This window comes from Gymnoscopelus braueri (genome assembly GCF_963280865.1).
Source record: "Gymnoscopelus braueri genome assembly, chromosome: 9".
Taxonomy (NCBI): domain Eukaryota; kingdom Metazoa; phylum Chordata; class Actinopteri; order Myctophiformes; family Myctophidae; genus Gymnoscopelus; species Gymnoscopelus braueri.
In genome coordinates, this window is record NC_137610.1 from 6,864,868 (window position 1) to 6,890,740 (window position 25,873).

A 25,873-nucleotide genomic window follows, 5' to 3' on the forward strand; every position below is an offset into this window, starting at 1 on the left:
CGTAGATGCATGCTGGGACACAAGAAAGACCATATTTTTCATGCTGAACAAATAATGCCTCCACTTTTTCTAATGCACAGATTTGTTTAATGCTCAGAATGTTGATGACCCCCCCCCCCCTCTACAAAAACATCAATCGTTCCGATCTGCCGCGTTTGAGTCAAAATTGACCATAAACGTATTATTCTTGCAACATTTCTATCTGCAGTGCTACTGTACAACTTTCTTAACAGAGCATAATCTAGAACCCCCACAACCCTAACCCTAATCAGATTAAGGGTTAGTGCTTGCACAACATCAAATTTTTCACTGTTTTACACCTGTAAACCAGTGGGACAATAAAGGTGATTCTGATTTTCTAGACAAAAAGATGGTTTCACATGAACAAAAACAAGGCCCAATCCAACCCTGGCATGTATATCTACACAGTATACTGAGATTGACTACCAACACCCCCACCAAAGACAATACATAACAGAACCACTTGAATAAACTCGCCCCCTAAGAGGTTAACCCATTAAGACTGGGAACGCATCGGTGTCATTTTAAGATTTCTTTGGCTATTCAATTTTAAAGCAAACATTTTAACTTAAATCTTTGCTTCTGGGGATTTTACAAATGTCTTCTAAATCCCAACAGTTTTTTTAAAAAACTTGTTTAAAACATTTGCTATAATATCAGTGGTACTCAAACTTGTTTCAAGGCTGCGGACCCCCATCTCAAAATATGCAGGTATATCCAGGGACCCCCAGAAGCACAGATCAGAGTTAAAAATGTTCGCTTTAGAACATATATATACATTCAAAGATTTGTACACATTTTCAAGATTCTTCAAAAATAGCAGATCTACAAGCTCATAGCGCGGCCGTGCTGTAAGCTTGTAGATCTGCTATTTTTTGAAAAGCCAAAGAAATCTGAAAATGACACAGATTCCCGTTCCCGGTCTTAAAGGGTTAATGAAACCGAAGGACCCACCAGCCCTCCCATCAGTAACACAAGGACCACCAAACTGTAGCAGCTAGGCCCACATGCTGCCTGAAGGAAAAGAAAACCACCATCAGCGCTTTGGAGGAGTGTCGACCGCACAACCAAATGTTTTGAAAAGGGAGCGGAGCTTCATCTTCCATCCACCTCCCCGACTGCCAGAATCAATCATCCCTTTATCAGGCCTGTTCAAGCAGCCTGCCCCTAATCAAAAGACGGGATGACGGCCGCTCCGCGTGACTAATGCATTCCTCTATTACTTACGTTTTCAGAGTTGTCAGAAAAGTTGTTTTTGTCACAGTGATGGCATAGAATACATACACACATACATACACACACCACCTGGGTGGATTATTCACCAGTGGTGGAAAAAGTACTCCCAATATTTTTACTTAAGTAAAAGTATCAATACTGCAATGTAGCAATACTCCGTTATAAGTAAAAGTCCGGAATTCAAAATTTACTTGAGTAAATGTACAAAAGTATTGGTATCAAAATGTACTGCACCAGAAGTAAAAGTACTAAAATGTTTGAAAATAGCAGATCTACTGGTTAGCGTTGCGTTATCGGCTATTTTCAAATAGCCTGTGTGTAATTAGGGCTAAAATGGTTAATGTATGTTTTTTATAATATAATAATTGCTAAGTAACTAGTAACTACAACTAAGTTGTCAAATAATTATGGTGGAGTAAAAGTGCAATATTTGCCTCTGAGATGTAGTGGAGTAGTAAAAGTACAGAAAATTGGAAATAACCTCAAAATTGTAAGTACAGTACTTGAGTACATGTACTTAGTTACTTTACACCACTGGGATTCACTGCATGTGTACCTGCAGTGGGGAGTGCGTGTGTGTGTGTGTGTGTGTGTGTGTGTGTGTGTGTGTGTGTGTGTGTGTGTGTGTGTGTGTGTGTGTGTGTGTGTGTGTGTGTGTGTGTGTGTGTGTGTGTGTGTGTGTGTGTGTGTGTGGTCAGGGTTTGTGCTACCGGTCGCCTAGGGATTCACAGAGTGTTTGATTGGGGTCTGATGGTGTTTTTCCGAGCGTTTCGGAGGGTGTTTGCACAGTTGCATCACGCTGTCACAGGCTTGTCATCCACACACACTGTATAGTATGACAGCATGGGAAACACCAGTGATGGATGACATCAGTGATTCTCAAGCCTTTTTGAATTTCAAACACCCCCCCCCCAGTTTGATATCGCTGTGTTGTCGGGCAGAAACCTCGTATCTCACATTTTTATGTTTTTCGTAAATCAAAGCCCTATACTTCATCATACAAGCGTGTCGCACAAAAGTAGCGATAATAGCAGATCTACAAGCACACAAGCTTGCAGATTGGCTATTTTCACTGTCTTAAATAGTTTTTTAAATCATAATAAAAAATTATTATTTTTTGGGGACATACATGGTTTCCACCCGACAACAAAGAAGGCAAAGTTCTCGATATACCAGTCAATCTTTGTTCCTCTCACCTTTGGTCATGAAATATGGGCCCTATTTTCGCCAGTGCCTTAACTCATTATAGGCGGGTGCATATATGAAAAAAAAGCACCTTACCCAAAAAAATTTGGAACAAAAGGTTTCTCAACTGTTTTTTGTAGTATGTGGTGTCCTGAATAACATACTAAAAGTCTACCAAAGTTTGACCACTTTTAAGGTGTTATTTTCAAGATGGCGTCCAAGATGGCCAAAAAAACGTTAAAATAGCTTAATTCCTTCATTATTTATCCTAGACAAGTACTTTTTGTGTCTAACCGCATGTTTTGGGGGCCTGGGAATCCATTGGACTTGTCCAAATTGCAGAGATACAATTAGATAATTGTGAAATCCTATATTTTGTTTGAGACTCTATTAACACCCTCTGAAATGGTCACCCAAGTTAACTTAACTAATTATATAATAAATGTCCAACAACTTATATTTATTTTTGACTGGAACAAGGCTTTAAGATATCCTCAAAACACAACACAACTAATAGTCACCATTTGCAGAAGGTGGTGGCAGAGAATATTGTCAGTTGCAATATAGTATTGTTTTCAATATTGCCCAAACTAAATTCATCTTTGACTATACACCCCACCCAAAAACAATTTCTTGCATTTTGAACCAATCTCTCTGCACCCCTCCCCTTACACAACCCACATGAACTTCATAACTCCTCCCCTACATACACGAGAATATTTATTTTTCTCGTGGACAAGCGCAGTGTCATCTTGTAGACACACGATTTTGAAAAACATTGAATAGATGTTTATAGAACTTTTTAACACATTAGGAAGGCAATCAGTGTGAGTGTGCAAAGAGGGATGGGGTGGTTATGGAGGTTAGTGTAGAGCTGTCAGAACTGGGTGCCTAGACAGAGGGGAGTATGCGGGGTGGGTCTGGTCTAGAGTTTAGTGGGCCTAGGGTTCCCCTCAGGTGGGTAGAGGGGAGTATGGGGGTTACTGGATTGCTCCCTGGGCACTTGGAGCACAGAAGAGCAAAGTTAGGAGCCAAGGAGACCCTGAGCTTCTGATCTCCCCCATGTTGCAAAACCTCCAACAGAAATGATACGCCATTTCAATGAAGACAGTTCTGCAAACGATACATGAAAGATAAACTTCTTTGCCAGATCTCATTCCAAGTGGCTTAGGGAGCCTGCGCTCTCCTCGTTCTCAGCTCCTCCAAAAGCAAATTAGCATTTGGGATGCAAACGATGGAGGACGGAGTGAGGAGGAGGCAGAAATTAAGGTATTGGAATTTAGCTAATGCGTGAGGCTGAGAGGAGTGTCCCTATGTCGCCTGGCTCACTGGATAGTCCCACTGGTCCCAAGTGGACCTCCACGCTGGCTCCCGAGATAGGCACTCCCAAGATAGGCACTCTTGAGTTAGCATAGGTAGCCAGTGGTGGTGGTTGTAAGACCTCCACATGTTGCAAGACTGTGTCAGGCAGACAGTCATGTCCCTATGTATGCTGGTCCCAAATGGACCTCCTGGCGGGTCTGGCTCCTATGCCCGAGAAAGGTGCTCGTGAGTGGGCATAGGTAGTGAGGAGGGTCACCCCCCCCATAGTGGTGGTTGTAAGACCTCCACATGGTGGTGCATGACTGTGTGTCAGGCAGACAAGGGTGTCTATGTCGGACTGGCTCACAGGAGAGTTGGTGGTGGCTGACCATTAATATTCCCAGGGGCCCCCAGTAACTTATCATTATGGCTCAGAGCGTCCTCTCCCCTCTCCAGAACAGCTCCAGAACAAAAAATTGGTGTATGCCGAAAGCAATGCTTGTTTGTTGGATAGCAGCAGGGACACAGCCCCTTATGGGCGTGGAGGTTGGTTAGATTGGGATTCTATGGGGAGACTGGAGCCCAGGGCGTCATGGGCTGTCCCCTATACGTACCTTCTTGCTGTTACAATTATCCAGAAAAAAAGATCAAGGTTCAAGCTTATTGCCAGCAGTACCAATCACAAAACAAAGACATGTGAAATTAATTTTGCACTAAAACCTCACACAACTACTCACAGGAATAAGGCGATGTCTGTGACAAGCAAATCTTAACCTTATCCACGCCACACTCCTCCACCACCCCTGCCTAGACACCCAGTAGAAGACACTAGATACATGTTGTGATAGCTCTGTACTGACTTGCACACACCCTCTCTAGGCCCACAAGTGGCCATTTCTTTCCTACTGAGTGTAGCGTTGTGAGCTTGTACATCGGCTATTTTCACAATGTTTGCCTCTTTCTTACCTAATATTTGAGATAATATATATATAGATAATATAGTCTTAAGAGTAATTAAATTGTAACTTTAGAAATGTGCAGATACCCTGTATACACTTATACTGTATGTTGGTTTGTTTACTGTCGAGTGAGAAAACTATGTTGCACATTAAGCTAACCATCTGGGGACCCCCCAAAATCATTTGGGGAACCCCCAGTTTGGGAACCAGACACCTTTACAAACAAATTGGTGAAGATATTTCTCGGTAAGGAATTTCTTCTAAGATTTGTGTAATATTCCCAGTCTATCACTTGGCAGCCATGTTTTTACAAATGTCACAGTACCACCCAGTAATAATGAATTTATTCCTTATTGGTATCCAAAGACATTTTGAAAGCTTCAACAGAATGTGAATTACATGTATAGGTGATGAATTCACCAATCCTGGGCATTATGGCGTGTAGAAAAGGGAGAAATGTCCAATTACATTGTTAAATATGCTTATAACCAATTGCTTCAATATTTAATTGTACTTATAATCACTTGACTATAATGTATACATGCTAATTGGATTCCTAGATCACCAAAACATGGGGTTAGGCACCATAATTACTTGTGTAGGGCAAATAATGAAGGAGTAATGGTCTTTTAACACATTAACCGCCAAGAACGTAGTCCTACGGTCCGTTAAATCCAACTGTTAAGCGCCGAGACCGTAGCCCTACGGGCTGCGGTCTTTTCGCGCATGCGCGGTACGGGTGCACTTTCGGAATTTTTTTGATCCACTTCCGTTTCCGGTTTGATGACAGGAAATAGAATTATTTGGGATCCGGTTTTGACGATCACGCCCGCTCCCATTCTACAGACGAAACTGAAACTCAATTCTCTTCCTGTAGTTTTTTCTCCTCGCATTTCACTGTTTAACGTAATCCGCTCTAACTCAAACATGGATGCCCCGTTTGACACGCGATCTTCACTGGGAGATACAGGGAGATCTCGCGGATGTAAACAGACCGTGTAGAGCTCAATCTTAAGGATTTTAACAAGATCTATGGCGACATGAAAAAAACAAAAAAACAACAAAAACACCTTGGCACTGGTGAGTACATTATGAGATTAACCTCTGGCGGTCGATGTGTTAAGGAACTGGTGGCGGCCATCTTGGAAATTTGACATTTCTAATGATCAGATTTCGGTAGACTTTTGATATGTTATTAAGTACACCTGATACTGCAATAAACCATTGAGAAACCTTTTGTTCCAATTTTTTTGGGGTCAAACCATATTTGCACCCGCCTATTATCCCTAAACTTCTTAGCCATTTTTTCTATTCTTAAAAACATTTTCAAATAGTTCAACTAGCCGATCTACATTGACACGTTGTGAGCTTGTAGATTTGCTATTTCAACTATTTGAAAATGTTTTTCAAAATAGTAAAAAATGGCAAAGAAGTTTAGGGATAATGGGTAAGACGGCGCCCAGTATTTCTCGCTGTGTTCATGTCCATGTGCGTAGTGGGTGGTTTCAGTGAGAGAGGCATTAACTGTGAGCCAGCGAGCGTAACAGAAAACACCTCCAGCCAGCGAGCCCGTTAAGAATCACATTTTAAAACGTAGCAAATGGGGTGCAGATTCCCCCCCAACGGTTCCTAATAGCCTCGTTTGTCCCTTTTTGAAAAACACCAAAAGTGGCCAAAAACGATGTCCGTCGTTAGTGTGTGTGCACACTTGTTCAATCAGTGGAGCCTCGATGTCTGCCACTTTTCACATCCTGTACCAGTGTGTAATCCCACTGTCAAGACAGGCGAGCGGAGATGCTGGAAACTAAAGCTTTCCTCCAGTGGCACGTCAAGCCAGCCCTGAGCCGCTCCTTAGCCAGCACAAGCCACTTAAAGCAGTGCTGCCCAACTTTTTTTCCCCTCAGGAGTCCTTCCTTCTTGCATCTGATGCAAGCTGAGACACCCTGCATGCACGCACGCATATATCTCTGCAGAAACCAGCCAACTCCAAAATGTTCAGTTTTCAGGAAATGACTAAAACAAAACAAAAAGTGGAGTTAGGAGGTTTTGTTCCTCATTGATAAGAACAGCTGAATGGACCTCCAAGCTCACAATGAGGTTGGAGGTCTAAAAGGGGTGGAGCCTGGAGTCCGCAAAATCAGCTAACTCCACACCCCTTTGGTGGAGTAAAGGCAGGTACAGACTGCAGGACCTTTAAGTGGTCGGGGGGTCATCTGATCGTTAAGCATTACACACTGCAGGAGTTTATTTCTTGAAATCGGCTGTCATAATATCGTTGTGGTCTTCACAACAGGATTGATCCCCGACAAGGGCTGACACACTGTAGGATAGTTCACTAGGATGCTATCTCCAGAGTAGGGGTGGGACGATATGAAAATTTCATATCACGATAGTTGTGGCCAAAAATATCACGATATACGATATTATCACGATATTAGCGCGTCGCTTATAAAATTCTTAAAATGCTAGAAAAACTGTGAAATCACTTGACCTGTCATTTCTGTTAAAGAACATTTATTATCTTGTCACTCAGGGCAATTTGTAAACATCCAATACTGGAGGTAGAGAAAGACAATGTAAACATAAGTAATCTGAACTTATCAAGAATCATTCACAATAAGTTATTTATTTTATCATTCAGAAGTAATCAAAGATGATATCTCTACATACAGTGGTGTAAAAGTACATTAAGTACTAAGTACATTTACTCAAGTACTGCATCTTATTTTATTTTTTTATTGTATTTAAGTTTTTTTCATTTTCCAAAAAAATATTTAAAATAAATGAAAAAAGTTATCGAAAAAACGCGGCACCCTCGCGTATTAGGAGGGCAGGGTGAGTCACCAGAACCAAGGACGGATGTTTTTGATGAATCTAGCATGTTAAAAATGGAGTTTGAATTTATAATGGGTTTGTATAGGAAGGAGGCGTGTCTGATAAAATGAATATCAAATATCTAAATACTGAATCAAGCAACTTAAAAACGGTCTGGGGGGCTCACAAAAGCCTGAGTAGACGATAAAATGACCAAAAGTTATTTTGAAAGTGAAATATCCCTTTAAGTACACTTTTGAGGATTTTTTACTTTACTGGAGTATTTCCCATTTCCAATAAATTTCTCTTACTTCTACTCCAATCTCAGAGGCAAATATTGTACTTTTCCTCCACTACAATGATTTGACAACTTTAGTTACTAATTACTTTGCTGATTTAGATCACAAAACCTACATGAACCACTGCAGCCCTATGCATTTTGGCCATTTGAAGATAGCCGATCTACAAGCTCACAATGTGAGCTTGTAGATCGGCTATTTTCAAAAAAAATTTTTTAATAGATTTGATGACAATACTTTTGCACTTTTATTCAAGTAAATTTTGATTACCAGACTTTTACTAGTATTTCTACATTGCAGTATTGATACTTTTATTTAAGTAAAACATTTGAGTACTTTCTCCACCAGTCACCACTGGCTATATAAATATCAATCTGACAATGTAAAGTTAAAACGGAACGGGACGTGCAGCATTTTGCTGCTATAAAATAATTACTTTATATTTGGTTACGTGCCGTGTGACGCATCAAAAAGAGCCAATCTACAAGCTCACAAACGCGTCAGATCATGAGTTTGTAGGTCGGCTAATTTTTGCTGCACAACACGGTCGTTCAACTCAGCATATTCACAAACGGCTTATTTTTCGCGTTAACTTGAATTCCACGCTGTAATATGGATGAGGCTTGACAACAACTAGCCTGGGATCCTAACCTCGAATCACCAGGCTTTCCAGCACGATGGAATCCGTTCGGTGGATGTGAAGTTGTGAGAAGAAAAAAAAGTCAGCCGAATGGAGCGAATCAGTCTGGGTTACAGGCTAGACATTAGACAACAACTTGATATAAACGTGACTTAGTTTACTAAAGATCAGCAGCTCAACATATTGGCAATAAAGCTGGGTACAACGCGCGTTCTCGACGGCACTGCGGCTGCCGTATATTCTCTATCTCAGCTACGGATACCTTCGTACTAGTGCGTAGCACAACAAGCTAGTAGACAACAAGGGACAGTGAGGCGAGTGCACTGACTGCGACGCTGCCTATTACATTACACCCGCCTTCTTTGGAACTGTATCCGGTGCAGTCCACACACATATATGCATGCTCACAGCTGTTTCCGTTTCCTTTGATTCTCTCTAGGCCGGATATGCAACCTGGCAAAGCAAATGGACACCAACATCTTTTTTGGTCGAACTTTTTTTTTTTTTTTTTTCGCGATAATTACAGTACCTGCGATACAGTTATGGTGGACGTTTTTTATCGCGATATACGATAATATCGTATATCGTCCCATCCCTACTCCAGAGTCAGACCCAATACATACATTTGAGTTTATTCCAATTCATTTTAATCGACGTATCCCGTGATATGCCTCTCTCCCTCTCCCTCTCCCCCCTCTCTCGCTCTTTCTCTCTCTCTCTCTCTCTCTCTCTCGCACGTCAAGTGCGCAGAAGCGGTCAGTGACAGCGTTGCCATGTCCGCTTATTATAAGCGACTTTGGGCTTGTTTTTCTGTAGAGTTGCTTGTAAATATTGGTTGTTGCGGGGTGCATTTTTTGGGCTTATTTGTGTAGTTGCTTATTTGGCCTTGTTTCCTAATGTTGTTTAAACAACACATAATATGTATTTGTCCGCAGACCCCCCTTCTGTAAATATGTTGTGCCATCATAGACCCCCATACAAGATTTGTGTGGATTTGGAAAATATTCCACAATTTTCTCAAGATTTTTCTTTGAAAATAGCTGCGACGCGTTGTGAGCTTGTAGATCGGCTATTTTCAAATATCCAATGTATTTGTAAATAGGTTTAAAGTGCTCAAGTGGCCTTTTCTTGGGCTTGTTTTCATAGACCTGGTTGCTTATTTCTCTCGCAACATCTGGCAACGCTGTTCAGAAACAGCGTGCACATGCTGCACACACACACACACACACAAGACTCGCTCTCGCTCTCACTCTCTCTCTCTCTCTCTCTCTCTCTCTGTACAATTCCTCTAAAATAAACAGCCCACCAGGCTCGCTCACTCTCTCATTTTGTTTTATAATGTTAACTTAATACAGGACTGGACGGTAATATTGCGGTAGGGACTGTTTGTTGTGGTCAGATCCAGCGACGCTCCCCTGGCCACGGTGGCTGTAATGTGCTCTCATTGGCTGTAGCGTGGATCTCCTCGCAGACCCTTTCATAATGTATGATACTGTCCGATCTCCTGTCTGCGACAGAGCTGAATATCTAACATGGTAGTTATCTGAAAACGGTCGGAAAGCCGTCGCAGAGCGGATAATCGCGGCCACATCGTCTCGCGGAACCTTTCACACAGAGCGAGCATTAGCTCGCCGATCAAAGGCCGATCTGTGTCAGATCGGGAGGTTTTGTCGGCGAGTGCCAAAAAATGTCGGCGACAGCAATATCGGACCCAATCTCCTGCAGTGTGTACGGGCCCTTAGCCGGTTTAGCAGAACGTTGTGAGGATCCAATGGAGTTAGATGGTTTTGTCAGACGCGCTTTTTAATACTTTTCATTGGTTAAATATTTTGTTAATAAACACAGTACACCGACGTAAAGGGTGTTCAATAGCACTGATTTCTGGAGAAAAAAAAATGCAAAAGCGGAAAAATTTAGTTAGCTGGTTTCTGCCTGACAGCAATACTGTACTTATCATACGATGACGACTAGCTAAAATCGCATATCTACCACTTGTAGATATGTTATGAATCTTGTTGTGATTTTTTAGGTGACATGTCTAAAATGTTGGATTATCTCCAAACAGACAGGGCCTGTGATCTTATAGGCTGCCTCCCAAAAGGCGGGCCAGGGCTGGGAAACACCGCACTGCAAGTAGAACCTGCCGGGGCCCTGCAGATCACGCCATGGGTGCCACACTGCACCCAAACTGGCTCTATGCACAGCAGCCATATTGGACAGAAATTGGGCCTCTTCCTTACTTCCTTCACAGGTGTTGCCAATGATACTAATGAAGGCTCCGTTCCATTCCGTTCCATTTCAGTGGTTCTCAAAACCTTTTAATTTCAAGGACCCTCATAACTCTGAGAGTGTACAAATGGAACCAAATGGACCCGTCCATTTGGTTCCATTTGTACACTCTCAGAGTTACACACCCGTAAGGGTTCATTTGGAATTGGAACCCCCTCAAGGAACCATGAGGGTCCCTGGACCACACTTTGAGACCCACTGGTGTTTCCAGTGAGCCAACATGTACAATATCAGCACCCTGACTCTGTTTGACCAGAATGGAACAGAGCCTTCATTAGTATCATTGGTAACACCTGTGAAGGAAGTAAGAAGGATCGAGGCCCAATTTCTGTCCAATATGGCTTCTGTGCATAGAGCCTTATTGGCATCTACAATGGGCATCTGAGGTGGTAACACTCCAGTATGGGGCATCTAATGGGCAGCTGATGAGGGTGGCAACACTGGAGAGCTGTAGCCAATCAGGGCCCGCAGTGGGTTTTGGGAGAGAAGTGTCTGCTCACAAACAGCAGCTTTCATGTGGTCACATGTTAAAGTGCTTCTAATGCTCTGAAGGCCAAACACTGCAGACTGTCTACAATGGAACATGGAACAATACATCTGACCACATGAAGCAGAGCTCAGCGCCCACCATTAATACTGCACATATTCTCTCTCTCTCTCTCTTTCTCTCCTTGGTCAGTCTTTTTTCTCTCTCTTGCTTTGGAATCACACACACACACACACACACACACACACACACACACACACACACACACACACACACACACACACACACACACACACACACACACACACACACACACACACACACACACACACACACACACACACACACACACACACACACACGGCAAAACAACACACTAATCAACACCTCTTACAAAAGGAAAACAAAGCCATTTCCACACACAAACCGTAGTGATGATAACTGATGCATCTCAACAACAGTGCATGGATTTCCATTTTTTAATGTCACAGGCAGCAGATTTTGTACAAAGACTAGACATCTGTTTCTGCACAAAGCCTGCATGTTGTGGACATGGCTTGCATGCATGTATGCATGCCATGCACCCACAACCCCGGCATGAGTTGATGATGAGGAACGGGTACTCACTCTGTCTCTCAGTCCTTCTACCAGTAGTGTAAAGTAACTAAGTACATTTACTCAAGTACTGTACTTAAGTACGATTTTGAGTTTTTTTTTTAAACTTTCTGCAGTATTTCCAATTTTCAATACTATTACTTCTACCCCCCCCCCCCCCATCTCAGAGGAAAATATTATTTTACTCCACTACAATTACATGAAAAATGTACTGTAGCTACTAGTTACTAGATTTTGATTATTATTACAAAACATTACTCACTTCAGCCCTATATACATTTCGGCCATTTAAAAATTGACAATCTATAAGCTCACAATGCGTCGCGATTTTTTTCCGATACCAATACTTTTGTACTTTTACTCAAGTACATTGTAGATTTTGTTCATTATTACAAAACACTCTAACCACTTCAAACATATATATATATTTGGGCCATTTGAAAATAGCCGATCTACAAGCTCACAATGCGTCGCGATGCGACGCATTGTGAGCTTGTAGATCTGCTATTTTCTGGTACTTTAAGTTTCTACATTGCAGTATTGATACTTTTACTCAAGTAAATAAAAAAATGAGTACTTTTTCCACCCACTGCCTTCTGTACAAAGACAGATGTGCACACTGACAAGTTCGCCCCTTCATCCGTCAGCAAGGCAGTAGAAGTCTCTCTCTCTCTCTCTCTCTCTCTGCATCACACAGCGCTACACACACACACACACACACACACACACACACACACACACACACACACACACACACAGACACACAACCCAAAACAACACAAACAGCCAGCTCTAGCAGCAGACGGGCCCAACAATGTGTCATCCCCTGGGCCACACCACCCCCCCATCCTCCCCCCATCCTCCCCCCGGGGCCCAAAAAGGCTCAGTTCAACTCCCTCCCCACAGGCATGCACAAGCCTTGGGTCACCACCAGACTAGTGGATGGGGATGGGGCTCCTACCCAAACATGTGGTGGTGGTGGAGGAGGAGGAGGAAGCTAGCCTACTCCCATTTGTTTTGTTTTTACTTAGAGTAAAAGTAACACAATAGCAGCATAAGAAATACTCTGTTGCAAGTTAACATATTCCATTATCGTTGCTGTCGAGGCAGAAACCTCTTATCTCCATATTCCAGTGGTGGAAAGTAACTAAGTATATTTAGTATTTACTCAAGTACTGTACTTAAGTGAAAAATGTAGATACTTTTACCTTACTACTTCTACCACTTCAACACTACATACAACAAATATTGTACTCCACTACAATTATTTGAAAACTTTAGTTACTTTGTAGATTTGAATTATTATTACAAAATATACTGGCCCTCATTTATCAATGGAGCGTAAAAAACGGCTTATATTTTTCCATAAATCCGGCCGTACACCAACGTCCAAGTCACATTTATGAAGCGATCCTATACAGCCAAGCCTAGTGTACATTTGGTCGGAGCCTTGATAAATGTCACGCCTGAAACCGAGTGTCATTTAAATAACACGCCCTTAAATATTCTCGAAACGCCCCAATTTTACGACATGAAGAACCAGAATACGACCAAACAAATCATGAAAAGCCAATAAGAAAGAGTTTCCCCTACATAACTCCATACCATAGGACAAGCTACTGTAATTTGTAGACCTCCCCATGAAAAGATGGTCGGGAGTCCCGACTCGCTGGTATATTTTGAAAATAGCAGATCTAAGAGCCACGACGGGTCGCGATGCGACGCTTGTGAGCTTGTAGATCTGCTATTTTCAATGCAGCCAGATCTGCAATCTTATCTCAATGACTGTTAAAGCAGTTGGTTTAAATTACTTTATAAAATGATATATTTTCACAGGGATTATTTATTATTCTGTTAGATAATACATTTTGGAGTGGATATACGTGTCCAGCTTGTAGATCTGCTATTTTCAATGCAGCCAGATCTGCAATCTTATCTCAATGACTGCTAAAGCAGTTGGTTTAAATTACTTTATAAAATGATATATTTTCACAGGGATTATTTATTATTCTGTTAGATAATACATTTTGGAGTGGATATACGTGTCACGGTGTCAGACGGCGAGACAATGCTGCTCCGCATGTCTACAATGGAACAAACGGGTGTAGCCAAAGTCTACAACTGCTCTCGACCAGATCTGAGCGTACCGTAGGCTGAAGGCAACTTCCGGATATATTGATGAATGGCGAAAGTTGCGGTGATCTCGCCGTACGCCCATTATTTGGTCTGCACCGCGTTGATAAATGAGGGGCAGTGTACATTAGCCACTTCAGCCCTATTTAATACATTTTATACATATGATACCTTGTGAAACGGGTCATTCTGTATAATGAGTACTTTTACTTTTGGTAATTTAAGTATGTTTTGATGCCAATACTTTTGTACTTTTACTCAAGTCAATTTTGATTACCGGACTTTTACTTGTAACAGATTATTCCTACATTGCAGTATTGATACTTTTAATACTTTTTGTGTTTTTTCATAAATTAACGCCCTACTTGATCATACGTCAGCGTCACACAAAAAGTATCAAAAGTAGCAGATCTACAAGCTCGTGGAATAGCACATTTTTGGAGGTCAGAGGTAGTCGAACGGATTCAGACAATTGCGGGGGGGAACTGGGGAAATGAAATGATGGTACCTCAGGGATGATAGAATGCTACAGCTATTGAGGGGGAAAAACACACAATGCCTGACTTGTCACATCGTCGCTGAAAAGCCACAAGTCATCATGGTTGTCTTCCAATTTGTTGTTTCTCAAGTATTTGGACATCATATGCAATCTATATCATCTCTGTCGGGTGGAAACCTCATATGTCCAAAACTGTAACTTTTCAGGATTCAAAGTCAAAAACAGCAAAAGTAGCAGATCTACAAGCTTGAAACCAGCGTTGATTTTGACAGCAAATTTTGATTTAGTTTTAGTCATAGTCCTTTGAATAAAGTTCTGTTTAGTTTTAGTCACATTTTAGTCATCTGAAATGTTTTACTTTTAGTCACATTTTTGTTGACTAAATATCATACGATTTTAGTCGACTAAATCTAGTTTACATGCAGTTGATTTAGTCGACTAAAATTTGGCATTTTCACTGGGCTGCATGCCGAAAATATCAGATCTACAAGCTCACAACGCATCCCGTTGCGACGCGTGAGCTTGTAGATCTGCTATTTTTGGTCTGTGACACCCGCGTGGACCCATGATGACTTGTCTTAGTTCTACTGGATCTCTTCTCCACTAGTCCCTCCCAAACATTTTAGTCTAGTTTTCATTTGTTGACGAAATTGTCAATATGTTTAGACATAGTTTTAGTCATCATAGTTTAGTTTTTATCTAGTTTTTATTTAGTTTTCGTAAGTGAAAAAAGGTAGTCGACAGACATTTGTCGTCAAAATCAACACTGCTTGAAACACGGCGCGAAGAGCTTGTAGATCTGTACTTTTCAATGCTTTTGTGTGACGCTGTAGTATGATCAAGTAGGGCGTTAATTTACAAAAACACAAAAAAGTTAAAATATGGAGATAAGAGGTTTCTGAACTCCACCATACAGCAAACAAAATGTACTCAGTTACTTTTTCCACCACTGATGGGATGTGGCCGCTGCCCAAAACATGTGTAGTAGTTCCACGCCACTGGAGATGGTATCTGCTCTGCTGGAGCTGCAGTGTGAGGCTTTGCCTTTCTGCTCTGCTCGCTACGCTCCCTGGCTGGCTGGCTGGCTGGCTGGCTGTGGTGTAAAGTAACTAAGTACATTTACTCAAGTACTGTACAGTACTTAACATTTTTAGGTACTTTTGCTTTACTGGAATGTTTCCAATTGTCTATACTTTTACTTCTACTCCACTAATCTCAGAGGCAAATATTGTACTTTTACTCCACTGCGATTATTTGAAAACTTTAAATTACTAGTTACTTTGCAGATATAAATTATTGATATTATAAAACATACATTAACCACTTTAACCCCATTTTATAATGAGGCTATTTGAAAATAGCCGCTCTACAAGCTCGCGACGCGTTGTGAGCTTGTAGATCTGCTATTTTCAAACATTTTTGTATTTTTCCTTTCGTTCTTTAAGTACATTTTGATACCAATACTTTTGTACTTTTACTCAAGTACATTTTTTATTCCGGACTTTTACCTGTAACAGAGTACTTCTACATTACTATTATTGATACTTTTTTAAGTAAAACATTCAAGTACTTTTTCCACCACTGCTGGCTGGCTGGCTGGCTGGCTGGGCCTTGTAATGGTCTGCTCGCTAGCCGCTTCTCAAAACCGCCCACGGCCATGCAAATGAAGACGTGCGTGTGAATGCATGAGTGTGTTAAAGTGGAGACATAACAAGTACAAGTACCGATATATCATCGCTTTGTTGTCGGGCGAAAACCTTTGTTTGTCCAAAAACGGTTACTTTTAAGGGGGGGGGACCTGTGTTCCAATGGATCCCCTGTAGTTATTACAAGCTCTTGTTAAGACTTTTCATTGGTTCAATATTTATAAAAAACCCTCAGACACACTTAACTCATTCACTGCCAAGGACGACTAAAACGACTTTTTGAAAAAAACTAAAATCTCTATATATATATATTATATTTTTTTTCACACAGAACCCAAGATATCGTGATCCGAAGATTTGCTACTCCATGCACTTCTTGGTTAACTTATTACTTAAAAATCCTGTATCTCGGCTCTTTTTTTTTACTATGTATTTTTGGCCGAGACATACTATTTTCAAAGGCGTATGAAAGCGAACGGGAGGTCACGATGATTTTTTTTTCTTTTTCTTTTTTCGTGGAAGCACAGTGAAACCCTCTGTGATTAGCAACCATCAGGGGATTGATCATACTGGAGATAAATATTCTGTGACTACTTCAAAAATCTAAAAATCGCTGTCAGTCTGGGCATTATTTAGTTGTATATAAGATATGTATATTGTATATGAGATACAAGGTTTCCCGCTCCCCGACAGCAACGACATACACACGGCTCAGAGAATGCACGCACGGTGGTGGACCAGCGAGTGGATAACGGTGCTTTCTTTACCCACAAGAGTAGGAAAAGTGATGCCAAATGTTTGCTGTGTAGACAGAAGGCGTCCTTCATTGGTCTCTACAAGCACCAATCAAAGGGCAGAGCCTTCAGACAGAGACACAGCAGACACAGGATGGAGTATAATGTACTGTAGGCCTCATGGGGGACGGTGACAGCCACATGATGCCAGCGGAGTGCAAGCACCATTACAGGCCATGTCACATGCACTTACATCACTACTGTACTGCATGGGGACATCCATGTTCTGCTGTCTGCACTCCAGCTCACTCACACTACCCCATGATGGTGCACATGTGATTTTGGTTTGTAGAGAGCGAGAGAGAAAATAGGTCTGAAAACCAGTGCTGGGAGAAGGACTCAGATTGTTTACTTACTAATTGCAGTAATACCATCATGTAGAAATGTAGTCTCGTATTCAAAATGTCTACGTTTATTTTCCCACAGAGGTTTTCCAAATTTGTCCAAATCTTTCGAAAATGTCAGATCTAGAAGCTGTATGTGCTGCTTATGCTATTTTCAAATAAATGATGTATAAAATAGGGCTTCATTGATCACAAATGGACATACTCAAGTAAAGTAAAAGTACCTCAAAAAGTCCAAAACTTTTCAGGATTCAAATAAAGAAAATAGCAAAAATTGCTGTACTATGATCAAAAAGGGCATTCATTTTCGAAAAAACACAAAAATGTGGAGATTTCTGCCCGACAGTAACAAAATGCAATTTCCAGTGGAGGTGGCTAGAGGGGTGGGGCCCAAGCCCCCAGAACCCAGTGGTTGCATTGCCATTCATAGGTACTGCAGAAACGGCTGGGGCCACTAACACGAACGAGCGAAAACGGTTTCGACCAATGGGCTCGACTCACGAGCTTGCGCACAGGGCTGTGCACCTCGGTGACGCAAAACGCGTCACCTCACAGAAGCCCCAAATAGGCCTCGCACAATACATTTCCCAACCCGGAAGAAGGGGTGATTTAGGAGTATGCGCTGGGTGAGCAACTCAATGCAAGTGGATGGTAGGGGATTTCCGGTGCCCTCTCTATTATTTTTAACTCTATGGGTGGGGCCACTGTGTGGTGGGCTGCTATCATTATTATTATTATTATTATAAGTCTGTTGTTGTTTAACTCAGACAGCCTTTCCAAACCCCACCACTCACAAAAAACACCCCCAAAAAAGATGAAAAAAGGCTGTATATATACTCACCGACATACATCCCGGCTTCAACCCTCTTGATGATGTCGAAGGCGTCCTGCGCGTTGCCTTCCAGGATGTCAAACTTGACGTCGTAGCTGCCGAAATTATAGGAGTTGTACGCCGGCACCGTGGTTCTCAGGAAAACGATCTCTGTTGGAAGATAACAATTACAGACGCACACACACACACACACACACACACACACACACAAAGACCTTTTAGGGCCTTAAAAACCCTCCATAATCACACTCGCATAGCGAACGGCCGGGAGACCGTGCCCAGTTCTTTAACTCGTTTTTTTTCTCCTGTCCAAAGTGGAAGACAATAAAATAGGAGATGGAGGAATGTCTGTGTTTATTGTACATCAAGAGCGGGTCATGGCGAGGTTGAGGCTTTTCAGTGCTTGTTGTTCGCTTAGCCCATTAAGACCGGGAACAAATCTGTGTCATTTTTGGATTTCTTTGGCTATTCAAAAAATAGCAGATCTACAAGCTCATAGCTTGTAGATTTGCCATTTTTGAAAAGTCTTGACAATTTGTGCAAATCTTTGCATATATATTATATATATATAATTCTTTTTTAAAGCAAACATTTTTAACTCCAATATTTGCTTCTGGGGGTCCCTGGAACAAGATATTTTGAGATGGGGGTCCGTGTCCAAATACAGACATCATTTTGGGGGTCCGTGACATGAAAAAGTTTGAGAACCACTGATTATAGCAACATACGTTTAAAAAAAAAAAAAACTTTAGGATTTAGAAGACATTTGTAGAATTCCCAGAGGCAAAGATTTGAGTTATAAAATGTTCGCTTTAAAAAACATATATATTCAGAGATTTGCACAAATCTTCAAGATTTTTCAAAAAATAGCAGATCTATAAGCTCATAGCACGGCACTCGGTGCTGCGCTATGAGCTTGTAGATCCAAAGAAATCTAAAAAACGAAACGCACATGATGGCGTTCCCGGTCTTGAAGAGTTAGAGCAAAAAAGGGCCCTCGAATCTCTTCTACACCCCACAGTCGCGGAGCTTATGAGAAAGGACACGGGCTCAGCTCCCCATGACGTTGAGGATGAGTGTGTCTGAACACACTAGGCCACATGCGGGCCAATAGATGCTTGTCAGTTGTCACAGAGTTTTGTCTGCATGTGATTACGGAGGCGGTTGGTTACTAACTCACATCCATCCCAGCGTGGCAGAACATTCTCTGGTGTGGCCTCGGCCAAGGATAGAGAGAGAGCGCGGAACAAACATCATGGAATAGCTCTTTTTTTTTGGGGGGGGGGGTTTCAGAGGTAGTCGAACGGATTCAGACAATTGCGGAGGGGAAAATGCATTTGATGGGACCTCAGGGATGATAGAATGCTACGGCTATTGAGGAGGGGGGGGGGGGGGAATGCCTGACTTGTCACATCGTCGCTGAAAAGCCACAAGTCATCGTCGTGGTTGTCTTCCAATTTGTTGCTTCTCAAGTATTTTTTTGGACATCGTACGCGATCTATATATCGTCTCGGTCGGGTGGAAACCTCATATGCAGTGGTGGAAAGTAACTAAGTACATGTACTCAAGTACTGTAAAATTTTTGAGGCAAATATTGTACTTTTACTCCACTCAATTATTTGAAAACCTTAGTTTCTAGTTACTTTGCAGATATAAATGATTACATTATAAAACATAAATTCCACTTTAGTCCTACCTTATACATAGGCTATTTGAAAATAGCCGATCTACAAGCTCACAACGCGTCGCGACGCGTTGTGAGCTTGTAGATCTGCTATTTTCAAACATTTCAGTGCTTTTAATGTTGGTACTTTAAGTACATTTTGATACCAATACCTTTGTACTTTTACTCAAGTAAATTTTGAACACCAGACTTTTACTTGTAACAGAGTACTTCTACATTGCAGTATTTATACTTTTCCTTAAGTAAAACATTTGAGTACTTTTTCCACCACTGCTCATTATGTCCAAAACCGTTACTTTTCAGGATTCAAATTCAAAAACAGTTCCGAGCTTGCATTATCTGCTGCTTTTGTGCGACACTGTTGTATGATCAAGTAGGGTGTTAATTTACCAAAAAAACACAAAAAGCTTTAATATGGAGATACAAGGTTATTCTGCCCGACCGCAACGATATAAAACATGTGACTGTGAGCAATAAGACATGTAAAGGCTGGGGCACACAGGGGCGTACAGGCTCCATCGTCAACCATGCGCAAAGAGGTACGGCCATATTGCTGTTTTCATCACAAAGAAGCATTTAAACTAGCATTGTGTTACATGTTGCTGCCAGCTGCCATTAACCAGCTACATTGCACAGCTGTCGGACAGAAACCTCTTATCTCCGTATTCTAACTTTTTGCGTTTGTTTCGTAAATTACTGCCCTACTTGATGATCATACCACAGCGTCACACAAAAGCGTCAATTGTACTTTTGCTATTTTTGAATCCTGAAAATCATCCGTTTTGGGACATATGAGGTTTCTACCGGTCAGAAACGATATCATCGCTTTTGGGCAGAAATCTTGTATCTCCTCATTTAAACTTTTAATGTTTTGGTAAATCAATGGCAAACCCCCAGGTCGTTACACTGGGGGCTCGTCAATGGTCAGGTTTCGTGGCATGATATTTATTCATTACCGTTATTATTGTTATTATTATTATGCATGGAAAATCATTGTGATATTAATCCATGATGTTATGCTTATACGTACACAAACACTTTTTTGGAGGACCTTACATGGTCTGTGCCCGCCGCTCCTGAGGGAATTCATAAAGAAACAAGCCTGATAGAGGAGTCAACCACTAGAGGGGATTGCGAAGTGCCGTACAGGAGAACCACATTCGGAAGAAATGTCCTATGAGTACACGGTTGCACGACGTGCAATAATCTCCCTTTGGCCATAAGAGATCGTCCTTCTTTCCCATCCTTCAAGTACAATCTAAAGAAATGGTTGCTTGATAACCAGGCTTTCAACCATTATTAAACAACACTGATGGATTTAGTTTTATCCATCACTTTATCCATTTACATGTTGGCTATTCAAAAACAGCAGATCTACAAGCTCACAGAGCATCACTCCGTACATCTACTATTTTTAATTTGTTTTCCTTTTACATAAATCTCTTCTGGGGGTCCCTGGCACAAACTCTTTTCAGATGGGGGTTCTTGACAGGAAAAAAAAACAAGTTTGAGAACTAACTGGTGTACAGTAACGTACCCTCAGGTCTGGTGAACTCCCTGAAGGTGGGCATGGAGATGACCGTGTGGGACACAGAGTGGACGGGCTGCAGGATGCAGGCCACATCGTTGGGTCTACACGACTTGATGCAGCGGATGGTGTCCGAGCGCTCCACTCTGGCTGCCCTGGAGGTCAGGAACACACACACACACACACACACACACACACATAATATATGGCCTCTGACCTTTAAGTAGGGATGGGTATCGTTAGGATTTTATTGATCCCGATTCTGATTCCAATTCCCTGAGATTCCCTGTCTCGGTTCCATAATGGGGAAAAGAAAAGAGGTCAAATGTTTAGATAGCAAAACTATCTGCATTCTTTTAAGCGTTAAAGGACGACTTCACCCATTTTCAACGTATCTTCATGTAGTTGGTCCTCACTAATGCTCATGATAAAATGGTAAAAAGAAAAGGGGCTGCGCATGGAGGTGACGCAAAACGCGTCACCTCTGTGACGCATAACGTGTCACAGAAGCCCCAAATAGGCCTCGCCCGTCACATTTCACAACCCGGAAGAAGGGGTGATTTAGGACTATGCGCTGGGTGAGCAACTCAATGCAAGTGGATGGGCGGGGATTTCCGGTGCCCGCTCTATTATTTTTAACTCTATGGTGTGGACACTTCAGAAACCCACCTACATTTTTTGTATTCAGATTTTTATTAACGCAAGAACAATGGCTTCCATTATAGCATGCTAACTTCTGCAGGAATAGAAAGCCTGCGTTTTGGAATCCCCATTGATGATGTCACTGGTAGGTGGGTTTCTGAACTGTCCACAGCCCTAACCTGAGACACAGACAAGGTAGACAAAAATGGAACCATATTACAATGAGCATTAGTGAGGACCGATTATATGAAGATAGGTTGACAATTGGTCATTTTGATACCCAACCCCTACACACAACAAATATGGCCTTCTGACCTTCTAAGTAAAGTCTACATACGATATTGTGAAGGCTAGTGAGTCGCACAATGACAGGGCATCGTTGGGCGAAGCCCAACACATCATAAGGGACACAGCGGGCCCACACAAAATGTGTGTGGGCCCGCAATTTGTTTGACAGCAAATTTAGTCTTAGTCATAGTCTTTTGAATACATTTCCACTTAGTTTTAGTCTTTTGAATAGAATTCTTTAGTTTTAGTAATATTTTAGTTTTAGTCTTGCTTTAGTTGACTAAATATACCATAACATTTTAGACGACTAAACCTAACCTTGATTTAGTCAACTAAAATGTATTTTTGCCGGGCCGTGATGCCGTCTTAATGCTTGACTTCTACTTAGCTGTGTGCTGAAAAAAGCAGATATAAGCCGATATTCAAGCTCACAACGCATGGTGCGAGCTTGTAGATCGGCTATTTTCGGAGCGTGACACCCACGCGCAGCCAAGCATAAAATGACTTGTCAGAGGACAGAGGGTCATACTGACTTTGATCAAGTGAACGAAGGGCCTAAACTTGAATCACATAGTTTTAATTTGGTAGACACAAGTATGCTGACTTCTACTTTATTTATTCATTTTTTTAAACTATATGTGTAACTCTGGTGTACTCTGAGGGCACAATAAGAATCAGATTACTTACATAAAACAAGCCACCTCAACTTTCTAATTAGTCTACTAATTTATATCTTGCCAATTGTCAATATGTTAAACATCATAGGTCCCTCATACGACACCATATGGTAGACCGAGTACACACAGTTACCTGCATCAGTGGAATGCAGGTATGGAATCAAACTGCAAATACGAATTGGCAATATTTGGAATCGAGTAAAAATGTATTGGCCTCAAAATCTGCTGACTTTCATAATTTAGATTTTTGGGGGAATCGTTTTGATTTCCTTTGTGGAAGCCGTGGGCCGGATTGAGATGGTCCGGAACTGGCCCTCGGGCCGTATGTTACCCATGTGTGTTATAGAAGAAGACATTTTGCATTACGGCATGCGCAAAATTGTCATGAATAATTTTATTACATAGTCGATTATTTTTTATCATCTATCTTTTATAATCTATAAATAAATTCAAGTGTTCCAAAGCACGGCTTCAATCTGTGTGTGTGTGTGTGTGTGTGTGTGTGTTTTTGTGGAGTGTGTGTGTGTGTGTGTGTGTGTGGGGGGGGGGGGGGGGGGGGGGGGGTTGGGGGAGAGTTACTACACTCTCCAGAGAATGATGCACAACCTGCACAGGGAAAATATTGTGATTTGCGGATCATCCCCAGCCTCGCATCAGATAATCTCTTCAGGAGGATTTATGGCCACAGGGAGGGCTCTAAAAGACTCCTAAATTGTGAGCAACATGACTAGACAACTCCCCGTCCCGTCCCCGTCCTGTCCCCGTCCTGGGCGGCTCTCCTCCCATTATTTAAGGCCTTGTTTATTCCACTGAGGTCTCAAAGTGGGGTCCGGGGACCCCCTAGGGTCGTCCCTGATGATGCGGTTCCCCAACTAAATGAGTTGATGTACTGTATAGCATCAAAATCAGTTTACCCACTTTAACCCTAATGCTATTCAGAAAATAGCTGATCTACATTAGCATTAACATTCCACCAAATATGCCAAAAATATCCAATCTACAAGCTCACAACGCGTCCTAACATGTTGTGAGCTTGTAGATGTAGACTATTGTTTACCAAAGAGATTAACCCTTTAAGACCGGGAACGCATTTGTCTGTCATTTTTAGATGTCTTTGGGCTATTCAAAAATAGCAGATCTACAAGCTCATAGCACTGAGTGCCGCGCTATGAGCTTGTAGATCTGCTATTTTTTGAAAAATCTTGAACATTAAGTGCAAATCTTTGAATATGTTTTTTAAAGCAAACGTTTGTAACTCAAATCTTTGCTTTTCGGGGTTCTACAAATGTCTTCTAAATCCTAACAGTTTTTTGAAAAAACGTATGCTGCTATAATCAGTGGTTTTCCAACTTTTCCATGTCAAGGACCCCCAAAATTATATGTATTTGGCCGCGGACCCCCCCATCTCAAAATATGTTGTTCCAGGGACCCCCAGAAGCACAGATCAGAGTTATAAATGTTCGCTTTTAAACGTATATATATATATATTCAAAGTTTTGCTTTGTTTAGTTTGCTTAGTTTTTTCAAAAAATAGCAGATCTACAAGCTCATTTCACGGCACTCTGTGCCGTGCTATGAGCTTGTAGATCTGCTATTTTTGCGGATCCAGATGCGTTCCCGGTCTTAACGGGTTAAGAGGGGAAGAAATAACATCCCCCTGTATATACAGTATTTATGGTTTAAGTGGTTAAGAGTGATTTCTTGGCCATTAACGACCTCGTACATCAAGAGCAGCGCATCTTTGAATCAGCAAAGGGAAAAACTCTGTGATCGATGAGGGTCCGACTGTTTGAGTCTCGGCATAACGGACGGCCCCAGACTCACGTCACGTGAAGATGTACGTTCAGTCTGGGGGCCTCAGACCGGACCCCCTCTCCAGAGGGAGACGACCGCTGCACACGGAGGGTTATATCGGGTTATGAAAACAAGTCGTCTTGCCATGTTTAAGTCCACTTAATGTGCATGGCGGACATATAGCCACATGATGAGTCATGAGAGACCTACATGTCTGGCTCTCCTCAGGGCATCCGCTGGAAAGTAACCGAGTATTATCGTGTACTGTACTTCAAGTACAATTTAAAAGGTACTTTTACTTTACTTGAGTATTTCAATTTGTTTCAATACTTTATACCGTTACTCAGAAGCAACTTTTGAACTTTACGATTTATTTGAAAACTTTAGTTACAAGTTACTTTGCAGATTTAGATTGTTACGCAAACTATACACAACTTAAGCTCTACATACTATGAAAATAGCATATCTACAAGCTCAATGCATTGCCATGCGACGCAAGCTCACAACTACATGCAACGCATTGTGTGCTCGTAGATTTGCTCATTTCAAAACATTGACACATTTTTGAAAACCTTTGAAAAAGCTTGTAAAATGGGACATTCTGCATGATACTTTTGGTACTTTTACTCAATTTCACTCAAGTAAAAATTGTAAAACAGGACTTTTACTTGTAACAGAGTATTTGTACATTGTGGTACTGCTACTTTTTACTTAAGTAAAAAACAGGGGGAAAAGGGAGTACTTTTTCCACCAGAGCCCTCAGGGGACCCATAGGCATGGAGCTGGCTGCCCAGGGCCCGGCTAGGGTTGCAGGGCTCCTTTCATAGGGAGAGAGAGAGGGGAGAAGCCCCTGACAGAAAGTCAAGCCACCGCTGGGTAGGGGCTTGTAATTAGCAATTAGCGGGTGGGTCCAAGTTTTGCTTTGGCCCCGGCCAAAGCCACAAAATGTTCTTGTAGTTTATAATACCTCGGGCTTTTTGGAGCTGCAGGGGGAGGGAGGGAGGGGGGGGCGAGAGAGAGAGAGAGAGAGAGAGAGAGAGAGAGAGAGAGAGAGAGAGAGAGAGAGAGAGAGAGAGAGGAGAGATGGGTACTGCAAGACGGGGCAAACGCTCCGCCGGGGCTACGGAGTGAATTTACGACAAGATAATGACCCCACCCCCCCCCC

The 25,873-nt window shown here is 41.8% G+C and overlaps 1 protein-coding gene across 1 annotated transcript in view; it reads right to left on the reverse strand.

The window, feature by feature from the left end:
- fbln1 (fibulin 1) overlaps positions 1 to 25,873 on the reverse strand; it is a 94,636-nt gene that overhangs the window by 19,979 nt on the left and 48,784 nt on the right. Inside the window, exons 16-17 of the mRNA XM_080436688.1 lie at positions 21,317 to 21,462; positions 18,105 to 18,245 (exon numbers count right to left, since the gene is read on the reverse strand). Coding sequence (XP_080292814.1) covers positions 18,105 to 18,245; positions 21,317 to 21,462 — 287 coding nt within the window. The remainder of the gene's footprint in view (positions 1 to 18,104; positions 18,246 to 21,316; positions 21,463 to 25,873) is intronic.